Source organism: Malurus melanocephalus, unplaced genomic scaffold (genome assembly GCF_030028575.1).
Source record: "Malurus melanocephalus ecotype Western Australia unplaced genomic scaffold, MMel_1.1 scaffold_9, whole genome shotgun sequence".
Lineage (NCBI taxonomy): Eukaryota > Metazoa > Chordata > Aves > Passeriformes > Maluridae > Malurus > Malurus melanocephalus.
The window spans coordinates 4,921,409-4,942,048 of NW_026623241.1; the positions used below are offsets into that span (position 1 = coordinate 4,921,409).

The following is a 20,640-nucleotide window of genomic DNA, read 5'->3' on the forward strand; positions in this document are numbered from 1 at the left end:
TTAGAAATAATTATTCTAATTACTTTTTTAGGAAAATCTGGTCAAGAAACTGATAGATAAAGAGTTTTGCTGAAATCAGCCATAGAAATTTTGTTGGTTCTGTGTGTGTAAGTGAAGGAAAAKATAAGAGACTGTTTACTTTTGGGTATTATTAAGACTTCAGCAGAGAGTAGTCCTAAATCCAGTTGAGTCAAAGGTCAGATCTTTCCTACCTGAAATTTTCTTATAACTAGATCAATGAGCTGAGACAAAGGCAAGTCATCTTTTACCCACTGCTAATCTGAAAGTCATCTGGGGGCTGTGTTGACCACTGATGACTATTTAGATGAATGTAGTCTAAAATAGATGTTACCCATATGTAAACTGGTTTAGAATCCGTTGGCTCATAGGTTTAATTAACACCACCTTTGCAAATGTCTGTGTCTGTAGAGATATGACAGGTAATATTTAAACAAACTRCTGTTAACAGAGGAACATTCAGCAAAAACTGGAAAGGGTCGGTGTCATGTTTTGAGTTTTGCCACATGCAGGTCTATGTGATGTGTGTTAACAAACAACACTTCTTCAATAATTTCACATGCCAGGAATTAAGATAGAAAGTCTAAAAGGACAAGTTGTTGCTCCTATAATAGAGAGTCTTACACCAGATCCTAAATGCAGACTCCCTGAGTAGGGAAAGAAGATTCTTCAGGCTGGGGTGCCTACAGGGTCTAACACATCATTTAAGGCACAGGTTCCTCAGATGTGGAGTCCTATGAGCTCCCTGTGAGCTGTAGGTAAGGACTTGSAAACAAGGTGTGTGTGCAACCAAAATACAAACAGTTGTAATGTGCTGAATTTTTATTTCCTGCTCAGTCACTTGCTTGTCTAGAGCACTAAAAGAAAATGTTTCTCACAGAATAAGGTCAAAAATCTGCTGAGGTCAACAGCCTACAGTTATAACTTCCTCAGTAAATTTCAGTCTTTGCTGCTTTGAAGGGCAGATTCTGCTTATATATATATCTATATATCTCATAACTTCAGCTAAAAATTAAATTGAAAGTCTGAAACAAAAGACATGGCAAGCAGAAGTAGAAGTGGATTATTTGATTTCCTTGACACCTTCTGCATCCTATTAGTTACTGACAAAGATCCCCACTGTGTGAGCATGTTAGTTCTCTGCATCACTTATTCTCAATATTGTTCTTTCTGCAGAGTTTCTAGGGATTCTGTGCATTTCCTGTGACTTTCCTGCACCTTACACTTATTTTCCATGACTGGAAAATGCACTGTTGCTGTCAARTGGAAAAGCTGTACTTGCTCATCACACTCTTAATGATAGCTGTCCTTGTGTTTTGGACTGTGTTTTGCATGCTTCCATTTAAGGCTTCAGTCATCTGAAGATAAAGGTGGAGATTTTGGGGGCTTTRTGGTGGTCACTGTATGGCTTAGCTCAGTCAAACAAGGTCTGAATTTTCCCAGTAAACTCTAGTTTTGTCACGTGGAAAAGCTCATCTTCTGTTTACTTTCTGGTGCTCATTTGGATTTGCCATGTGGTTTTGGTGACACACTGTACTAAAGTTCCATATCTTGTTCCTACTGCATCCCAGTCAGCAAAGCTCCTTGTAACTCACTGAGGAGTGTGTTTGCATTCCCATCAGAAACTGAGTGATACCTGCACTGCATTTCCTATGGCTGTAGAGTGGGTTTGAGCTCTGGTGAATGTCGCATTTACTTGTTCTATATTTGGGCTTTCTGAGTGATGTTACTCATCACAATGTACATCTCTATTTGCTCTCTTGGTGAGTGCTGTACTCTTTAGTTCAACTCTCAAAATAACTTTTGGTGTGCTTGTTAGCTAAAATAACATAGACATAATTACTTTGGCAATAATTCTGCTAATGATTCAAAGTAATGTGGATTAAATTTTTTTTAAATGTAATAATGATTTCAGCTGACATCTATTTTCTTGCAAAGGCAAGAATCATTTTGTGATATGATCTGTAAGGATTTAGTTACTTAAGATGATTGTTATATTTCCACATGCCCACAGGAATAAACTGCAGTCTGTTAAGTTTCAGAGATTGTTTAATAATTTATTGTTCCAATTTTCTGTATTTCAGCCCCTGATGTGTGATAGTAAATGGAGTTGTTTCACTTTTCTTTKCAAAAGCAGTGCAGAAAATACACTTTCTTCTCATTTTTTACAGCTGGCACTGTATGTGCTGTCATTCCTGGAACCCAGGGACCTTCTGCAGGCAGCCCAGACATGTCGTTACTGGAGAATTCTGGCTGAAGATAATCTTCTCTGGAGAGAGAAATGCAAAGAGGAGGGTAAGGCTCAGCAAAATGATGGATGTAATGGTCGAAGTGTTGCTACCATAAAAAGTGTGGTTCATTTACATAATAAGCTTAAAGTTTTATGAAGGCAATTCGTGGGACTTTAGATTTAGTGCTAGTTATACTTCGAGCTACATGGTATGTATCTCTGTTGAAAGCAGGAAATAGAAATAAGCCATGGAATGCTAGAGTTTAGGCTTGAATATCTTATTTATAAAGTATACCAGTTGCATGTTTTTAGAATACAGTTGGGTTTTCTTTTTGAGGATTATGTTTATTCACAATGCAACCAAAAGAAGTAGGAKCTGAGATATAAAAACAATAGGAGTGTAGTCTGGCAGTTTGTAGCATGGAGGAAAAACTGTTTCAGTGGTTGGTTGAAGGGCTACTGTAATTTCACTTAACTTAGAGGATAATTAACACAGAGGTGGCACAAGGTAGTGGGAGAAGGTGCTGAAAGGATTGCTTGGAGAGAGACACACAGTCCATTAGCCACGGGATATTGTCCTGCTCATGCCAATTCAAGAAGATACAGTGGCCCAGCACTAATATGAGTGGGAAAAAAARGCTCCCATGAAAGTAGCCATGTATTTGTGCGCAGGAAGAATGTAAGCTTTTATTTTTAAGGAGAACTATATGAACAAGGAATCTGTTCGGGGTGGGCAAAGAGCACATGAGTGTGATCCCAGAGCATCCTGGACACAGGACCCTGTTCAGACTGCCTTGGAGTATGGAGACAAGGACTTGTGAGAGGGTGATGCAAAGGTTTCGAAAAACATGACAATGTCAGTTGTAGCTGGCTATTCGTAAGGGGACCTAAACTAATTTGCTTTCTTTTGTGATGGAAAGCAGGTGTATAACTTCCTCATCTTCTCTAAAAATTCTCCTCTTAAAAATTTCAGTGAAAATGCATTAAGAGGACAGAGCGAGAAAAAAGGAAAAGGTTGAGAGGGGAATGAGCTTACGTTTGTGAGCTTACAAGTAAGAATAAATACATTCAGGCAGGAGAGCACTGGCAAGCGGGCCAGTATTGCAGGCTGCTTAGCCTCAGTGAGCTGCTCAGTAACATGAAGGAGCCCTTAATTCAAGACTTGCAGGCAGAGACACCAGAGACGGGGCTAAAGGCAGAAGAGTGAAATCCATGTACTGGCAAGAGACAAGACTCCTGCCAGTAATGAAATGCAGTGGGGAGAGCAGCTGCATAGAAAAGAGAGCAGGGTGAGAGAATTGTAAAAAAGAGCTGTATCTGTAGTAGCRAGGCTAAAACAAAGCACTGCTGCTTAAGTGTCAAGTCAGAAAGGACATAGCTGTACTTAAATTCCAGCCAGGAGAGGACAATGCCAAAAGCACTCAGCCTTTCAGATCAAGAAAGTAATTAAAAGCTCACTAATACCAGGAGTCACAGTGAACTTAAAGGTAATGAAGATGGGTGACCRGAGTGGAGAGCCACAGACAGAAAGGTTTTACTTCTTGAACTGTTCCAGAATAAGCGTATAAGCRGTTAAGGAGGTTCTTGGACAATACCCATTTGTAAAAGGCAATATTCTGCTGCATTGCCTCAGAAAGGGGGATCCAGACCCAAGCTAGTAGATTGCCAGCAAGAAATGATGAACTGGAGCATTTTCAGTCATGATTATGGTAATGATTATGCTGAACTGACAAGGACAGAGAGAGTATAAATCTCTGAGGAGCGGGATGGTGTCACTGACACACAAATGTTGGCATGCAGGAGRTTGTTACGTTTCTGCCTTATTTTAATGTCAGGGGTCACAGTAGAGGTTTGGGAGAGAAGGTTGTTTTCTGTGAGGTGGCCTCATCTCTTCCCCTCCCCCCCTTTTTTAAAATTCCATTTTAGGGATTGATGAACCATTACATATCAAGAGGAGGAAAGTAATAAAACCAGGCTTCATCCACAGTCCGTGGAAAAGCGCCTACATTAGACAGCACAGGATTGATACCAACTGGCGGCGAGGAGAACTGAAATCGCCCAAGGTGAGGTTCTGAGCTCTGTGCATGGGGCTGTGAACAAAGCAGGATCAGCTCGTAGCTTGGGATTTTCCTTTGGACAAACAAGGCTATCCATGCACAAAAAGCAGTGAATTGCTACAGAAAAGAATAATTCACATTTTAGCTTACCCTGGCTTTAAATTATATTCTGACCACCGTATTGGCAATGTGGTATGCTTCATAGTGCAGGATTCTTTCATTGTTCTTCTAAGAATTTCTGTACCATTTTGTGAATTCTTATTAAAATATGCCAGTCTCTTCCAGACAGGTTATCACAGAAAGTTTAAACAGACACATATTTTTTATATACACATTTAATTTTACATATATATGTRTATATATATATGTGTACACATGTATAAGTGTATATCTGTGTATATCTGTGTATATCTATATATTGGTAGAGTTGGGTCATGTTGCAACATAAAAGTACTCCACAACTGTTCAGGGATCAATTCATGCTTTATTTTAAAATATATTTTTCTAAATTGATCAGCACAAGACCATTACTTCATTCTGTGTTAAGATTTTTGTGGGGTTTTCTAAATGTTAAAATTATTTGAATGACATGGATATTTATCATTACATCCTTTCCACTATGAAGATATGAAGCAATATTTCAAACATTTTGTAAAGAAAATAGCAACTCCTGAAAATGGAAATATGAAGAAAACCCATATTCATGGCGTTTTAAGGCAATTTACATGTTTTCTTAATTAAAAATAACAAAATAAAATAAGAACAAAAGAATTCCCACAGAAGACCTATGGCTATATTGTGCTGTTTATTTGGCCGTGACTTATGTATATCTCTGGCAACAGTTCTGTGTTTCTTGCCTTGATTTGCCACATCAAGTTGTCTTGGAATTATTATTAAAATTACAGCCTCTGGCATTATCCAAATGCCATTTCATTTCAATGAACATCTTGAAAAGTGTACRGATATCTTACATAAAAAATTCTTCATCCTGTGTATTCTGCTAAGAATTCTTTTTGCTGTATTGCAGTAAATATACAGAATTACAGTTTTTCCAAAATCAAGCATTGAAAATCCCACCTCTATAAAGCAACATTCCAGTCCACATTTCCAGCACATGAAATTGTTSCTTTTGTTTGTATTTAATGGAGTTAATGGTTTTCTAGTTTTTGACTTTGGTGCTGCCTGGCATTTAACACAATACAATGCTTGGCTGGTAAGTGAAAAAAATAGATGTAGTCAGCCTTGACTACTGAAATACAAATACTCATCCTTTTTATTCAAGATTGAAACAAAAGGCAACAGTAACTCAACTGAAAAATAAAGAGATGGGATAACTGCAGAGGAATCGAGCAATGTCCAGTTACTAATTCAGCCTATTTTTGTTAGTGATTTTTCCTGGTGCATTTAGGAGGCTGGCAGTAACTGTAGTGTGCCTGCTAAGCAATGCAGCATCACTCCATGGAAGGAGGAAAACACCTTCTTTGGTCCCAGCTGGCRGTAAATTAGACTTGACACACGGGATTAAGGGGCCTTATTATTACTGAAGCAACTCTAGCATTTTGTAATTTATGAATCAGAAGAGCACTTTGTTTCTCCTGCTTCTTTCTAATCTCCTGTGTTAAACTGTGGCTGTTGCTTTTGTGTTCTTGGTTGCCAGGTGCTCAAGGGCCACGATGACCACGTGATCACGTGCCTGCAGTTCTGCGGGAACCGCATCGTGAGCGGCTCGGACGACAACACCCTCAAAGTGTGGTCAGCGGTCACAGGCAAGGTAAGGGGGAGCTTTGCTGGATTCCTTGGGAAAGGAGCCACAGGTCGAGCACTGCCATGGCTGTGCACCATGCTGCAGGTGGCCCTTAGTGCCTCCAGGGCAGGAATTGGAAGATGCACCCGCCAAACATGTGGGTTGTCTTTTCCCTCACAGAAATTCCTCCAGTTCAAAAAAGTCACCTTGATGTGAAATTGCAATGCTGCTCATGTTACCACTGGCATACATCCTTGTTCTCTTGGCAATTCTGCTATTCTTGTGGAGACGTTTGTGACATGGATTTTAAAGAATTTGGACAGAAAMATTACTTTATCTTCCTTAAAGCTTAACTTAGGCTGCTTTTACCCCTCTGGATCTCTCTTTCTGTTTTGTCTTCTAGCATTCTTTCTATTGTTTTCAAGTTTTTGAAATGGAGTGTTCATTTTACTGGCTTTGATTTCAAATGCAGAGTTTGTTTTTCTTTCCAAGCTACTATATTGCTGAGCCACCAAAAAAAAAATTAMCTTGCTTTAGGTTTAAATATTTCCTATTAAATTAGATCCAGCTCAGGCAGGAATTTAATAAGCTTCAATAATTTAATTCTGGCTTAGGGAAGCAAAACAATATGTGCAATCAAAAAGACAGTGCTGAACATTTCAGTCATGTTAAAACATCACAGCTACTCAGCCCACAGGTTTTTTTTTTTTTTTTGAGGTGACTGACCGACCAAGGATGTGGAAAAGGCCTTGGGGAAATAGTACTTTTTCCTTTCAGACTGGTATTGTGTGCMCTTAGCTTGGTTTTAGTGGTATAGATAACAACAGGACAGCTKCTGAGGATAACATGTTTAAGATGTAAAAGGTATTCACTTCATAATGTCAAAGCTGAATGTATTCAGCATTTGTCATTGCATGCCCAGAAGATCCTTGAAGGGATTGTTAATCCTACTGTGGGTAAGAATAAAATTAAGAGCCATAGGCAGCCTCACCCTGCTGCTGTTGGCTTTCCTACAACAAACTGTCTAATGGAGGATCCCATAATGAAATGTACATTTATTTTAATTGAAAAGGGCAACCTAAACGCAAATGAAGAATACTTTCTTTGTACATACTCCCAAAAGCAAAACGTTCCCTTAAATGTATAAAATTGAGCACAATGGCATGACTTAACAATTACTGTTCAGTAATTTTTTGAAAGTAATTACAAAACCCAATATGACCATTTACCCCAAACCTTTAAGAGAACCAGAAATTGTGTGTGAAGGAYGGAAGCATGCTGTATCAGCCCTCATGCTTACTGATGCTGAAGAATTAATAAAATAAAGAAACCCTGAAGGTTGGTTTGTGCAAATGAACATGACTAAATAATTCCTTTGACAGATGTAAAGCCCAAAATAAGGATTCTGTGTTCTTACTACTTTAACAGGATGATTTCTTAAAATATGAGCACATTGGCTGWAATAAGGAAAAAAAGAGAACTGTAGAAGGGAACATCAGTTATGAACTGAAAAAGATGGATTTGATAGCAATGAATTAGGCTAGGAGCCAGTAATTGCAGAAGACTGATTAAAAAATGTTAAAGAGCAGGAAATCTAGGTACTACAAAAAAGCAAACCATTTTCAAGGATGCTAAAAAGAACAGGATACTAGCAACAGGAATTACTATACTATCACTGATGCAAAAAAAAAAAACACTTTGGAAGAAAATACATGTGCTGATAATACAGCTTGCAGTGGTAATAGAGCATTTCAGCAGAAACTCACGTTAACAACTTACCAAAGTTACGGTTTTTCTTATTACAGTTGATCCAGATAATTGTATTTGATTATTTTTTTTATTTTGAAGGAACCTTTGGCTTAAAATTAGTGCATTTTCAAAAGGTATGATCACAACAAGATCCAGGACAATTAGAAAGCTTAAATACATCAATGTTTAAATGGAGTAAACTGAAAGACTGGGTCTTTAGGATACATTATCTCAGATAAAAAATATGGGACTACGTCAAGAGGAGTCAACTAACAGTTAAAGGAAGGCCAYGGCAATTAATGCCACTTAGCATTAGATTACAGAAAAAGAGATCCTCAAACTGCCTTGACCTCTTTTCTCCACAGTTACAGGTTTGACTGATAAAAATAATAGTGCAGAAGTAGATGGCTGTGTGCACTGAAAGACTGTATCCCCATGACAGAACTGAAGAAAATAGAATAATACAAAAATCAACATGGCACATATTTAAATGGGTTAGAAAATGGGTAATTATAGAGATCATGTTGTTAAAGTAAATGCAGAATCTTCATGGAGTATCTTTATCGAGGAGTCTTGCAATGATCTTTCCTTGTCTGTGCTAATTAGCATTTATTGCAGCCTGGTGGGAAAGCATGTATAGTCATTATTTGTGAGGAAAACAGGCTGGGAGACAGAGACAAGCCATTGTTCCGGGCCGACAGGGGTTTTGGGGAAGTAGGTGTGAGCAAACACTGTCTGTRCATGGTGAGAAACCATGTCATACATTTGGGATCAAAGAAGGGAGGCTGTGCTTATKTAGTGTGGGACTCTCTCCTGGGCAACAGTAAAGTCTGAAGAAGCTCTGAAACATGATTTTGCAGGAGTGGTGCTGTAGCTGTGGCTTACAGAGAGCGATGGTTCTTGGATAAACAAACAGGAAAAAATACAACAAATATATGTGGTTTATAGATTGGTGGTAAAACTACCAAGTGTGTGCTCTCTCCCTTCTAAAATGCTTCAAAAAGCTATTGGAAATCCTGCAGTGACTCAGAAAAATGCCAGGAAAATGACTCAAGGCTGCAAAACATGTCTCTGTATTGAGAAATTTAGAAAGACAGCTTRGTTTGTCAAGGGGAAGATTACAAGGAAAAAATCCTTATAGTTGGAGTACCAACAATTGAGAGAGAAATTTGATGAGGTTTTTTTTTAAAAGGGTATTTTTTTTTTATTCAATCAGAAAGAAGTCTCCAGGGGTCTTCTGGAGAGAGAGCCAACTTACCTCCAAGAYTGCTTTTTCTTAAAGTCTCCATTCCCCTCTGTCAAAAGGGTAACTAAGGAAAATGTTTCTTTTCAGTGTTTGAGAACACTGGTTGGGCACACAGGCGGAGTGTGGTCATCCCAGATGAGGGACAATATCATCATCAGTGGCTCCACAGACAGAACGCTGAAAGTCTGGAACGCTGAGACTGGGGAGTGCATCCACACCCTGTACGGACACACCTCCACCGTGCGCTGCATGCACCTCCACGAGAAAAGGTGAGGCTTTGTCCAGAGCTACAGCCACAGCCTGGCCTGGCTTTAGACACCTGTGCTCACTGAAAGTGCTCCTTGAACTCGGGTACCTCATCCAACAGCGAGTGGAACACGAACCAGGCAAAACATGACACGAGGGAGGAGATGATTAATAGAAGCAGAAGCCTAAGAATACTAAATGAAGAACTGAAAATTGAGTCATGTACTTCAAAAAGTCACAGTCTGCGTTATTTCAAAGCTAATTCTTTGTTACACTGTGATCCAGTCTCCCACACGGAATAATTTCTTCTTTTGTCAGTGTTAGAAACCTTTACTCGTTTTACCAAATGGCCTTTTAAGTATGTCAGTGCAGTATTTTATTTAAATTTTAACCAATTATAACATAATTTTTGCAATAACAAGCCATGTCTTGATTCAACAAACATTGGCAGAGCTCTGTGACTTGGCTCTGGTATGGAGCTGTTGACAGAAAGATTGTTGGTTGCATTTCTTCTTTTTTAAAGAATGATGAGGTTTTTCTGTATAAGTTCCATTATGTTCATTCTGTCTCATTTTTGTTCTTGCCTAAAAAAGCTTATAGAAGCATAAACTAAAAAATAAATTCTAGCAGAATAACTGTTACTTTACTAAAAGTGAAATTTTTAAATATCTTTGTTTATTTGTTAGAATTAGTTAGCTCAGAATGTTCACAGCACTGGCTGGAGCTCAGTGTGTTCATAAGCTTTCAGAGGTAGATAAAACAGTCCACAGAATTTCTCATGGCATTGTTTTGCTGTTCATGAGTGAAGTGCCTCTTCAAATACTGATTGCTAGTTATATCAAATAGATTCTGAGGAGGTGAGTAGAGCAAGGAAGAGCACTTTGGTCATTTGAGACCCTAATAAAATGTCACACCAAGCTGCAACTTTTGTGGCTAGTGCACCGATGCTACCTAACATCCCAGATTAAAACTCAGAACCCCTTTGTACCCAGGTTTAATTGTTGYAATATTTTTATGCCCAATGCTAAGTACAGGAGGGGTTTTCTTGTTCCTGCAGAGTGGTCAGTGGGTCTCGAGACGCTACGCTGAGGGTTTGGGACATAGAGACGGGCCAGTGTTTACACGTTCTGATGGGCCACGTCGCTGCAGTTCGGTGCGTTCAATATGATGGCAGAAGGGTTGTAAGTGGTGCATATGATTTTATGGTCAAAGTGTGGGATCCAGAGACAGAGACCTGTCTGCACACACTGCAAGGGCATACTAACAGAGTCTACTCGTTACAGGTATGTGATTTTTATCTGCTGCTCTAGTTTCCTTAAGTAAYGTTTAAAGTCAGTTTATTTCTCCTTGTTTATTAAATTGTGGGTACCTAGTACAGAATTATACAGACCACAGGAATACAGAGGCATCTGTGATGAACCCCTCTTTCATTTTGTTACACTAGTTACATGTTATCTTAATTTAAAAACTGGTTTTTTTTTTTTAAATTACCTTTTTTTTAAGGACCTAGTACAATAAAAGCCCAAATCTCTATACCAGCAAGTTACATTGTTTTGTGGATTGATGGTTGGTTGATTGAGATTTTTTTTWAAAAAATCTTGCATGTGTTTTTGAGCTATGTTTTTGCATTCCCCAAGAAATTCCAAACTTATTGTTTTAAGTAAAGCAGAGGACGTAGTAATTGACAATGTGCCAAAACCCCCATTGGATTRATGTTCTGATTTATGGACATCTGTTTATCCTCATTTTCTAGTCCCATCTTCCAATTTCAAACTGTAATTCACAGTGAGGCTGAACCTAAAATTTTAATGATCCTATGTAAATCTCTTGTCTTCTACTTCCTCTTCTCTGAGTACAGGCCAGATAAACAACCGTGAGGCTTTTTAACAGCAATATGTTAATGTAGGTGCAGGTTCTTATGGTGCTGCTTTGTGGCATCTCTCTATTGCCCACCAGTCATCCACAAAGCTGGCAAAAACACACACCGACCTCATGCCTTGAGTCTTCTTACCTTTATTAACCCAAAACATCATCTTGTTCATTCATAGAGTCAAAACATCACTTCCAGGCATTGAAAGGCGAAAGAAATTAATTTCATGCTTGTGCCTGTTCACACCACAGTCTGGCAGGACTTGAAAAAGAAATCAACAAAGACAGTTCAAAATTGGGAAATGGCATTCAGCACGTAACTGCTCTGATTTGTGGCTCAGAAAGTGAAGCTCAGTGCTACAGACGTTTTTCATAAAGTGTGTATTTCATAATATGTATCTTGCTATAATATATTAAATATGAACAAAGTTCCTAATTGGTTTCTTTTCCCAAAAGTATGTAGCAAATTTTATCAAAAGCTCCCGCTCTTCTCTTACACTCATGCTGAGGAGTGTTCCCTAGACAAGCAGCAACCAACTTAAAAATGCTGTATTACATACCTATCTCTCAAAAATATTGTGAGGAYTGTATTTCTTGTAGGGCAGTTTGGGAACAGATGTTATCCTGTCTTATCTTCACCAGTGGCTCCTGTTTTGGCTTACAGATATTTGTCTTGCTCTGATACTGGAGTAATAATGGATCAAATAATTGGGTTATGTTACACATATGGATATGGTATAGATCTAGTATTTTCCAAAGATGCTTATGCAGCCATTGAAGACCACTGAACATGCTCAGTTTTCTTACTCTTTCTTACCTGCCTTCGGAAGTAACCCCTAGATACTCAGAGTTCATGGATAACTCAATGCTCCAAACCATTGTCTGTGTCAGAGAAGCACCATCAATTTGTGTTGATGTCCAGTCTTAAAGCTCTCTTTCTGAATACCTGATAAACATGGGAAAGGGCAGAAAAGAATTCAAAATTCATTACATCAATCTGGTTTAATTCTTTTTAGGAAAGAAAAGTATTCTSTAGTGTTTTCATCCAAGTCTGTTGGGCTGCTTAGCATTCCTTGTCTTTGCATCTCAGCTCAGAATATTTCCCATCCTCTTTTGAAARCAGGGGACCCAAAGCAGGGTCCGGTCAAAGTCTTATCAATGCTTGCTAGAAGTGAAAAGGTTTTTTTTATGCCTCACAAGCAGATACCAGAGGGTCTTTTTTAGTGTATTTTCACCAGGAATGCAGTGCATATAGCAGATAAGCAGTCTGTGTGCCAGTCACTCTCCATCCTTTTGAATCTGGATGCCATGCTCAACCAGGTCTGACTGCAGAGATCTAAGATACTARTTTTCTGTGGGTCTTACAAAAAGAAGCAGCCCCAGATAGCCAAGTTCCCTTAACTGGGTTTGTTCCTTGCTTTATCAGGTACCAGTCAGTCCACATGGACAAGTAGTGTCAGATTGCCTTAAATATAACCAAGATTCCTGCCCAGCCTTCTTTCTCCCAGGCTGCAGCTGTACCTTCATTCATTCCCTGCCAGGTTCAGATCTTCACACTTTTCATTTGACTTCTATACTCTTTGCCTTTGGTCAGTTCTACTGTTTCAAATGTCACCCAAATCCTAATGAGAATAGTAAATGCCAGACCTCTCTGAAGCTTTCTGGTATCTCTGATRGTACTGTGAACAAGGTCTGAATGTAACAGTATCCCTGCCTCAAATTTGTTTCCCTCTTTGTAAAAATACAACCAAGACATTTGCTGTTTCACGTGGCTTTTTACTCTGTCACAGAAAAAATAAATCATAATGGTTAAGGTAATTTTCCCACAAATCCGTGTTAGCTGCTACTTACCGGATTACTAAGGCCTTAAAAGTTCCTTGTGGAAATGTGAGTTAGGTTGATTGATCCACAATTTCCAATATCTCATCGTCATCTCCTTCAATAAAAAAAGGAATTGTATTTGCCATCTAAAACTTGTCTGTCTTCCATGGGTTCTCCAAGATAGCAGCAGATGTCTCTGAGATTGTCTTAGAACAGCTTGCCTTGTGTGATTTTGTTCCCCCATTCTAGCAAAAGCTTGTACTCATTTGTCACTGGCGTTGGTGCTCTGAGCCTACACTCAGATGGCTGAGGACTGAAACAAAAAGAAGTTAAATAGCTGGCCTCAATCAGTGTTTCCTTCCCACTGAGGATAAATGAGGAGTTTTTTGGCTTTCCTCTTGGTGTGTTTTTTTCGGTTTTGTTTTTGGTTGGGGCTTTTTTACACAATAGTGAAATGGCTCTTGCTAGTTTTATCTTGTGTTGTGCCCTGCCTTTCTGGGTTTGTCCCAGTGTGCTTTTTTATACACATCTATTGATCTAGTTTCTACTTTTTGTACAATTCCTTGTGGTTTAGCTAAGTGGGTCTTCGTAATTTACAGTACTTCCTATCTTTCCTTCACACAGGGMTAGTTTGTGTCTTTAAGAAAGTGCCAACTGTCCTGAACTCTTCTTCCCCTCAGAGAAAAGATACATAAAAACCTCATGGGAAGGAAGTCTCAGGTTTTTTAAGTATTCCTTCTTGAAGTCCACTGGTTTTATTCTACTGCTTTTTTCCTTTTTTTGAGAAGTTTGGACTCTTATGTTATTGTCAGTATGGCTCAAGTTATTTTCCACCTTTCTGTTCTCTACATGGTCAATCCTCTGGTCAAAAGAATCTCATATCTTAGCCTGTGTGCTTTCCCTACAATGACTAGGAAGTTACAGTTCCTTACTCTACACAATTAGGGTTATAAAATAGCTAAACCCGGTATTTTTGAATTACATTTCTTTCGTTTTCCTATGTTGTGACTTTTGTGTAGATGATTCTGCAATAATGCTGTTGTTGTTCTCCTGCCTCAAGTCCCTCTGACTTGTAAAAAGCAGGGTTGGTGTGTTAGCATCTTTTTTAGGAAAAGTAACTTTCTCTTACTGCTGCACACTGCAGGATAGTCAGGTTCTGCTGTGTTTAAAGGAGGTGTATTGCATTTCAAAGACCTGGGGCTCCGAGTCTCTTTTCAAACCACACACCTCGAGAGCCCACATGTCTACAGCAGAACAGCTCTGACCATGAATCACCTGCTCTGATAGCAAATGTGGCCATCTCTGCTGAGTTCTTACTTTGTACTGCAGTTTCTGAATATATCTGATATCTAACCTTGCATTTAGTGAATTAAATGCTTAATAGCCTTTTTTGTAAGATCCTAATACAATTGTTTGTAATAGATTTACCTTTCTTGTAGTTTGATGGTATCCATGTGGTGAGTGGATCTCTTGACACCTCCATCCGAGTCTGGGATGTGGAGACAGGAAACTGCATTCACACTCTAACAGGCCACCAGTCRCTCACAAGTGGAATGGAACTCAAGGACAATATACTTGTGTCTGGGAATGCTGATTCTACAGTCAAAATCTGGGACATTAAAACAGGACAATGTTTACAGACATTGCAAGGTAAGCTTAAACCACCTTCATGTAAATCAAGCAGCCTACAGTGATCTGTGCTGCAGACTGTACATAAAAAAACCTTTAAAATAATTACAAAGAAGCAAGCACCAACCACTTACAACTTAAATATTTTTCTGATGACAGCTGTATGATCTTTTTCTGAACTAGAAGAACAAAATGTATTTAATCTAATCTATTCAAATCACTTGCCTATTATGAAAGGCAGATGGTCTGGACTGATAGCAATTTGCTATGGGTATATTAGCCTAATATGCCACAGAAATATGTAGGAAATTACATCTCAAAATAGTCAGTCAATGTATTTATTTAGGGGTCACTTGAATGTTTCAAAGCCTACTGATTAATTGGATCAGGAGGCAAAGTACACTGTCTGTTGCAATAAATCAAGAGATGCAAGTGGAAGATGTTTTCTTTATTTCAGCACGAAGAAAGATTTTTTTTTTCCTCCATGCTGACAGTTGCCACTCAGGCATTATGGACACAAGCACATGGTTATGTTTCTCCCCACAAAAAAAAGGTCTTATATCATTCCCATATATCATATGCAGCAGTGCTGGCTGGAACAGAAAATTGAATTTCCCTGTAAAGCAAACTCTGCTGCTTTAACATATATATTTATATGTCAGCATATAACTCAATATTTACTGATGGAGTAATCCTATAATAACAGYTCAAAAGGACTTGGAGACGAATTCTTACAGTGGTCACCTCATTGTGGATGGTTTAAGTCCATTTTCATGGATGTCCAAGTGCAYGTTTGCCCTGCTGCTGATTACAACACAACAAGATCACTGAAACAAAGAAGAAAATACGGAGGATTTTTTTTATGCTTGCCTTCACTTTCTGAAAGCATGGCACGGCTTCTGTACCTTTTGCTGGACAAACCCAGGGGCTGTAGCAGATAGTTCTGYAACAGTTTTAATAGATGGAAACAACTGTATGCAAATACCAAGGTGTTTATTGTAGATGCAGTGCTGTCTGACATCATTGCTTTCTAATTAATTACAAATAGAAATGTTTTTGTTTACTCTTCCAGGTCCCAACAAGCATCAGAGTGCTGTGACCTGTTTACAGTTCAACAAGAACTTTGTAATTACCAGCTCAGATGATGGGACTGTAAAACTTTGGGACTTGAAAACGGGTGAATTTATCCGAAATCTAGTCACATTGGAGAGCGGGGGAAGCGGAGGCGTCGTGTGGCGAATCAGAGCTTCCAACACAAAGCTGGTGTGTGCAGTTGGGAGCCGCAACGGGACTGAGGAAACAAAGCTGCTGGTGTTGGACTTTGACGTCGATATGAAGTGAAGGGCAGAAAGATGAATTTGTCCAAACGTGTAGACGATGTTCTCCTTTCCCTCCCCCCTGAAAAAAAAGAAAAAAGAAAAAAAAGAAAAAGGAAAAAAATCCCTTGTCCTTGGTGGTGCAGGATGTTGCCTTGGGGCAACAGATCCTAAAGACCTACAGACTACGAAGGAGAAGACAAAGATGACAAACTATAACTGACAAGAGAGGCTTTTGCTGTCTCGTCACATAAAAAGGCTACACTTTTGACCGGGGCAGCTTTGCAAAAATCCAACTTCTGAAATGAAACCAGGTGCAATTAATTTCTTTACTTTCCTCCAAATGCTCCTTGAGCAATTTGGAGAGAAAAAAAAAAATGTTACAGTTCTTGTTAACAAGTTATTTTACCACAAAGATCTGGAAATAAGCTGCACAGGCGAGCCTGCTGGTGCAGCCCTGGGTCACTCTGGGTCCTGGCAGCCCCTCCGAGCAACGCGCTGTCCCTTAGCCCCGCTCCCAGCACGGGGTTGGACCGGACTCCTCCAAGGTCCCTTCCAACCTCYGCCAGCAGTCACTGGTTGACTTTCAAAAACTAGAGAGCATCTGCAATGAGAAAAACAAACAAAAACAAAAACAAAGAGTCCATTCCTGGTGTGGAAAAGCTAAAATATTACTGTGAATTGTTTTGTACAGTTTTATCAGAGCTTTTTCTTTTTTTTCTTTATTCCTCTTTTTTTTTTTTTTTTTTTGCCAACCATTGCCAATGTCAATCACAGTATTAGCCTCTGTTTAATCTATTTACTGTTGCTTCCATCTACACTCTTCAACGCATAAGTTGCTCTGAGGTGGCAAGTTGTCCTGGGTTTTGAGAGTCCTCTGATGGATTTAATTCGCAATGCTGGTGCTAGAAGTAGGTCTTCAATTACGGGATTGTTGTCCCACCCCTGTACTGTATTCCCAGTGGCCAAACTTATTTATGCTGCTAAATGAAAGAAAGAAAAGCAAATTATTTTTTTTTATTTTTTTTTCTGCTGTGACGTTTTAGTCCCAGACTGAATTCCAAATTTGCTCTAGTTTGGTTACAGAAAAAGACTTTTTGCCACTGAAACTTGAGCCAACTGTGCCTCTAAGAGGCTGAGAGTGGAAGAGTTTCAGACAATTAAGAGTGAAGTTTGCCTGCAAATAAAGAATTGAGTGTGTGTGCAAAGCTTATTTTCTTTTTTCTGGGCAAAAATTAAAACACATTCCTTGGAACAAAGCTATTGCAGCCTGTTCTGTGGGGAAATTTTTCTTTGTGAGGGCTGTGGTGAATGGAATGAACATACATTAAAAAAAAACTGACAAAATTTTTTAAAAATATTATAAAATACAAAAATTAAAATAAAGTTGCTGGTCAGTCTTAGTGTTTTACAGTATTTGAGAAAAAAAACAACTGTTACAGTTATTGCTGGGAGGAACTGACAGAGCAAAAACTTAGGTTTTTGTAAAGATGTCACATGCAAACAAAATGAGAAATGAAAGAGTCAAATGGTTTGCCTCATTCTCCAAGAGCCACAACTCAAGCTGAACTGTGAAAGTGGTTTAACACTGTATCCTAGGCGATCTTTTTTCCTCCTTTTTTGTTTTTRTTTTTGTTTTATTTATAGTCTGATTTAAAACAATCAGATTCCAGTTGGTTAATTTTAGTTATGTAACAACCTGACATGATGGAGGAAAACAACCTTTAAAGGGATTGTGTCTATGGTTTGATTCACTTAGAAATTTTATTTTCTTATAACTTAAGTGCAATAAAATGTGTTTTTTCATGTTAGTATGTCTTTTTTTTTTWAATTTTATTTTCTAGTTGTTAATTTAATATTATGTATCCTACGAAGGGTAAAGCAGGTCAAGTTCCTCAGCTTACTGGGAGATGCTAAAATGTCTTGGGACTTTCTATATGACCCTTCCACAAACAGGTGTGTGTCTCCTTCACTTGCCTTGTGGGATTTGTCACGTGGCTCTCGACAAACACGGGGGAAAGAGATGAGCTCCTTCTCACTGGGAATGTGTCAGGACCTTGCTCTGGGGGGGTCAGCTATAAAAAGCTGCTAAAGTACGTAAAACTTCATCCGATAGCATCTCGTTACCGCATCTTAAATTGAAAATTGATGTTTATTATTTATGGATTTCAATCAGTTGATTGCTGTTGACAGCAAAGTGTAAATCCGTAAACACAACTGAAATCAAAGTTAGGATTGTAGCAGAGCTTGAAGTAAAGCTTCAGAAGAAATAATAAAAAAAATAGAACATCATTCCCCATCAGTCCAACAGCAGTTTTAGCAGTGCCCCGAAACCAAGGTAAGTCATCATCTGTCTCAGAAACTTAGCACTTGAGTGTCAGCTTCTGTCTAAAATCTCCTCGACCAAAATCACTGTTTTCTTCTGTGTAAGTTCTTCTGTCAGGGCATAGCATTTGCTTGTTTGTGACAGTTTTCCCCTGTAGAAAGCTGTCATTAAAAAAAAAAAAAAAACCCAAAACAAAACATTGGAAGAGAAAATGCATGGATGGAAAGGAAAATTGTTTATATACTTAAACATCCATGACTTCGTGTAAACAAAATTTAATTCCAATCCCCACATTATGCAAAACATGCAATGGTGAAGGATCATGCTTCCATCTGGCCCCTAGAGATTAAAAAGCCATCCGAACTGACKGAGCAGCTCCAAATTGTAAAAATCTGTTCCTTGGGTTGTGCTTAAGGAAAGAAAGCTTGCAGCAAGCAMTGACAATATAAAAACTATGATTGTCGCTTATTTATGTAAAAACAATTAAAGAATTAATCCTTTCCTAAAATGACAGTGAAAGATTGCCAGGATTTGTGTGGATCTGCTGAGAGTGCAGGACAGGGTTCTCAGCTCCTTGACTGCAGAAGGTGCACAGTGTGGGTGAAGTACTTGTGAGAAGGGATGGGAATAGAAGGGTAGAAATATGAATATTTAATGCAATGAGCAGAGCAATAGCTTTTAAGATTATGTAATTTTCTTCCATTATTTGTAGAAATTGCAACATGTTTTCAGAGAGCAAAAGGCACTGGCCTGATGGTGCCAGAGGATTAGAGGTTTCTGAGTGATGYTGCACTGTAGGGCAGGAATACAAATCCAGGCAGAAGAGTGAAATGACAGAAGAGGAAAACTAAAAAATCCAAATCAGTTCAAGGTGTACAGTCAGTTCAAGTACATCTCAGGCAGCCAATATGGCCAGGAGGAAAATGTGTTTAACCAGAATTGAGCAGCTTTCCTGTTGACGGTGTACTTCCAGCAGGATCTTAATGTTCAAATTAATGCAGAATGACTTGAACTTGTTAAGCAAACCATATTTTCAGATTCTTTCATCACAGATTAGATTCAAATAAACTATTGGCTGCAAAGTCAAGATATGATTGACTGTMACATTAAATACAAAAAAACAACACAATACTTAAAAATATTTTTAGAAAAACTTACCCTATTCAATAAAACAACTTTACGAAGTTAATTGGGCTAGTGCATTAAAGACTTCTAATTTTGTGAAGTCTGTTTAGGTTTGTAGGAGTTGCTTCTGAGCTATAAAACAACATAGCTCAAGAAGCAGAAATTTTGTAATTTAAGTGACAGGATTTCAAAGATAGGCCTGTAGTAAACATGTTACATGTTTGAGCAGTTTACAGTCTCCCTATCACCCCCATTTTGCTGCCGTACTCACCATAATATAACTCAATATGAACTCTTCTTTGGCAGCATGAGCTCCAAGTGAGACTGCTTAGGAAACATCTTCATTGTGTGTAATTAGATTTTGATTTTAAGGTGGGTGGAGTGTTTTGGGTTTTGGGTTTTTTTTTGGTGTTTTTTTTTTTTAATAAAAACATTTAAGAATACTTGTATAAGACTGTAACAACTTTATGCTCTCAATGCACAGGCTCTTCTCAAATCCAGTGGCTTAGTCATAGGCAATGTCAAAAGACTGCAGCTCTCCTGGAGAGAGAACTGTGGTGTTTCTGGCATTTTTTCACTCTTCTTTTCATGCTGATTCCCCTTTTAGTTTCAGCCCTAGAAATAGCTCCCTTATTTTCTCCTKCATTGGAAACCAAGTCAACAATATTAAGTTATTAGGGTTTTTTATGTAATAATTCTTAGTGAATTGGACCTTGATTTTAGCCAACAGTAAGTCAGAACTAGTACTGCCACTTCTTCCAAGAGCCTGTTCCTGTGGTCAATTTTCTTATTCAGGAGATAGGACCAGACATTTAACAGCTGTGTCTGCACCAATTTGCAGTTCAGATCAGCAGCTTTCCCAACAGAACACAGTGCTGCCTGTGAGCAGCAAACCACAAACAGGATTCCTTCAGGGTGTGACTAAATGTGGAACAGCTCTCCAGCACTTCAGGCACTCAAGCCACTGGAGGAGCACATGGGATAAACCAGAACTTGTCCAACACCTCAAAAATGCATTCATATGGACATTAAGTCTTCAGGATCAGCATTTTGTAATTGGCATTACAGTTCTGCTACTGCACAGTACTAATTGCTTGTGTAACAACCAACAGCTCCTCCCACAGCACCCCTGGCTCCTCATTCATAATCAGCAACCAGCTCCCATCCCAACAGAATCCATCTGATTCCACTTCTGTGTTTTTGCCAAAGGAAAAAGCTCAGAAGCCTTCCACTCTTTCAGCATTCCTATAGAGAGGTTCTTGTG

At 38.7% G+C, this 20,640-nt stretch overlaps 1 protein-coding gene and 1 long non-coding RNA gene across 4 annotated transcripts in view; one reads left to right on the forward strand and one right to left on the reverse strand.

Annotated features, from left to right (window-relative positions):
* FBXW7 (F-box and WD repeat domain containing 7) overlaps nt 1-17,731 on the forward strand; it is a 175,451-nt gene extending 157,720 nt beyond the window's left edge. Inside the window, exons 6-12 of one of the 3 annotated variants that reach the window (XM_057376312.1) lie at nt 2,190-2,313; nt 4,175-4,311; nt 5,963-6,076; nt 9,132-9,313; nt 10,348-10,573; nt 14,420-14,630; nt 15,682-17,731. In XM_057376312.1, the coding sequence (XP_057232295.1) occupies nt 2,190-2,313; nt 4,175-4,311; nt 5,963-6,076; nt 9,132-9,313; nt 10,348-10,573; nt 14,420-14,630; nt 15,682-15,950 (1,263 nt within the window). In that variant the 3' untranslated portion in view covers nt 15,951-17,731. Of the gene's footprint in view, nt 1-2,189; nt 2,314-4,174; nt 4,312-5,962; nt 6,077-9,131; nt 9,314-10,347; nt 10,574-14,402; nt 14,631-15,681 lie in introns of those variants that run through there. The other 2 variants (XM_057376318.1, XM_057376326.1) reach the window with 2 other exon arrangements.
* LOC130579497 (uncharacterized) lies at nt 11,212-13,378 on the reverse strand. The gene is made up of 3 exons (XR_008966014.1): nt 13,011-13,378; nt 11,977-12,105; nt 11,212-11,421 (listed from the first exon to the last, which is right to left on the reverse strand). It is a non-coding gene; the product is annotated as an uncharacterized LOC130579497 (long non-coding RNA).
* Nucleotides 17,732-20,640: the final 2,909 nt, after the last annotated feature.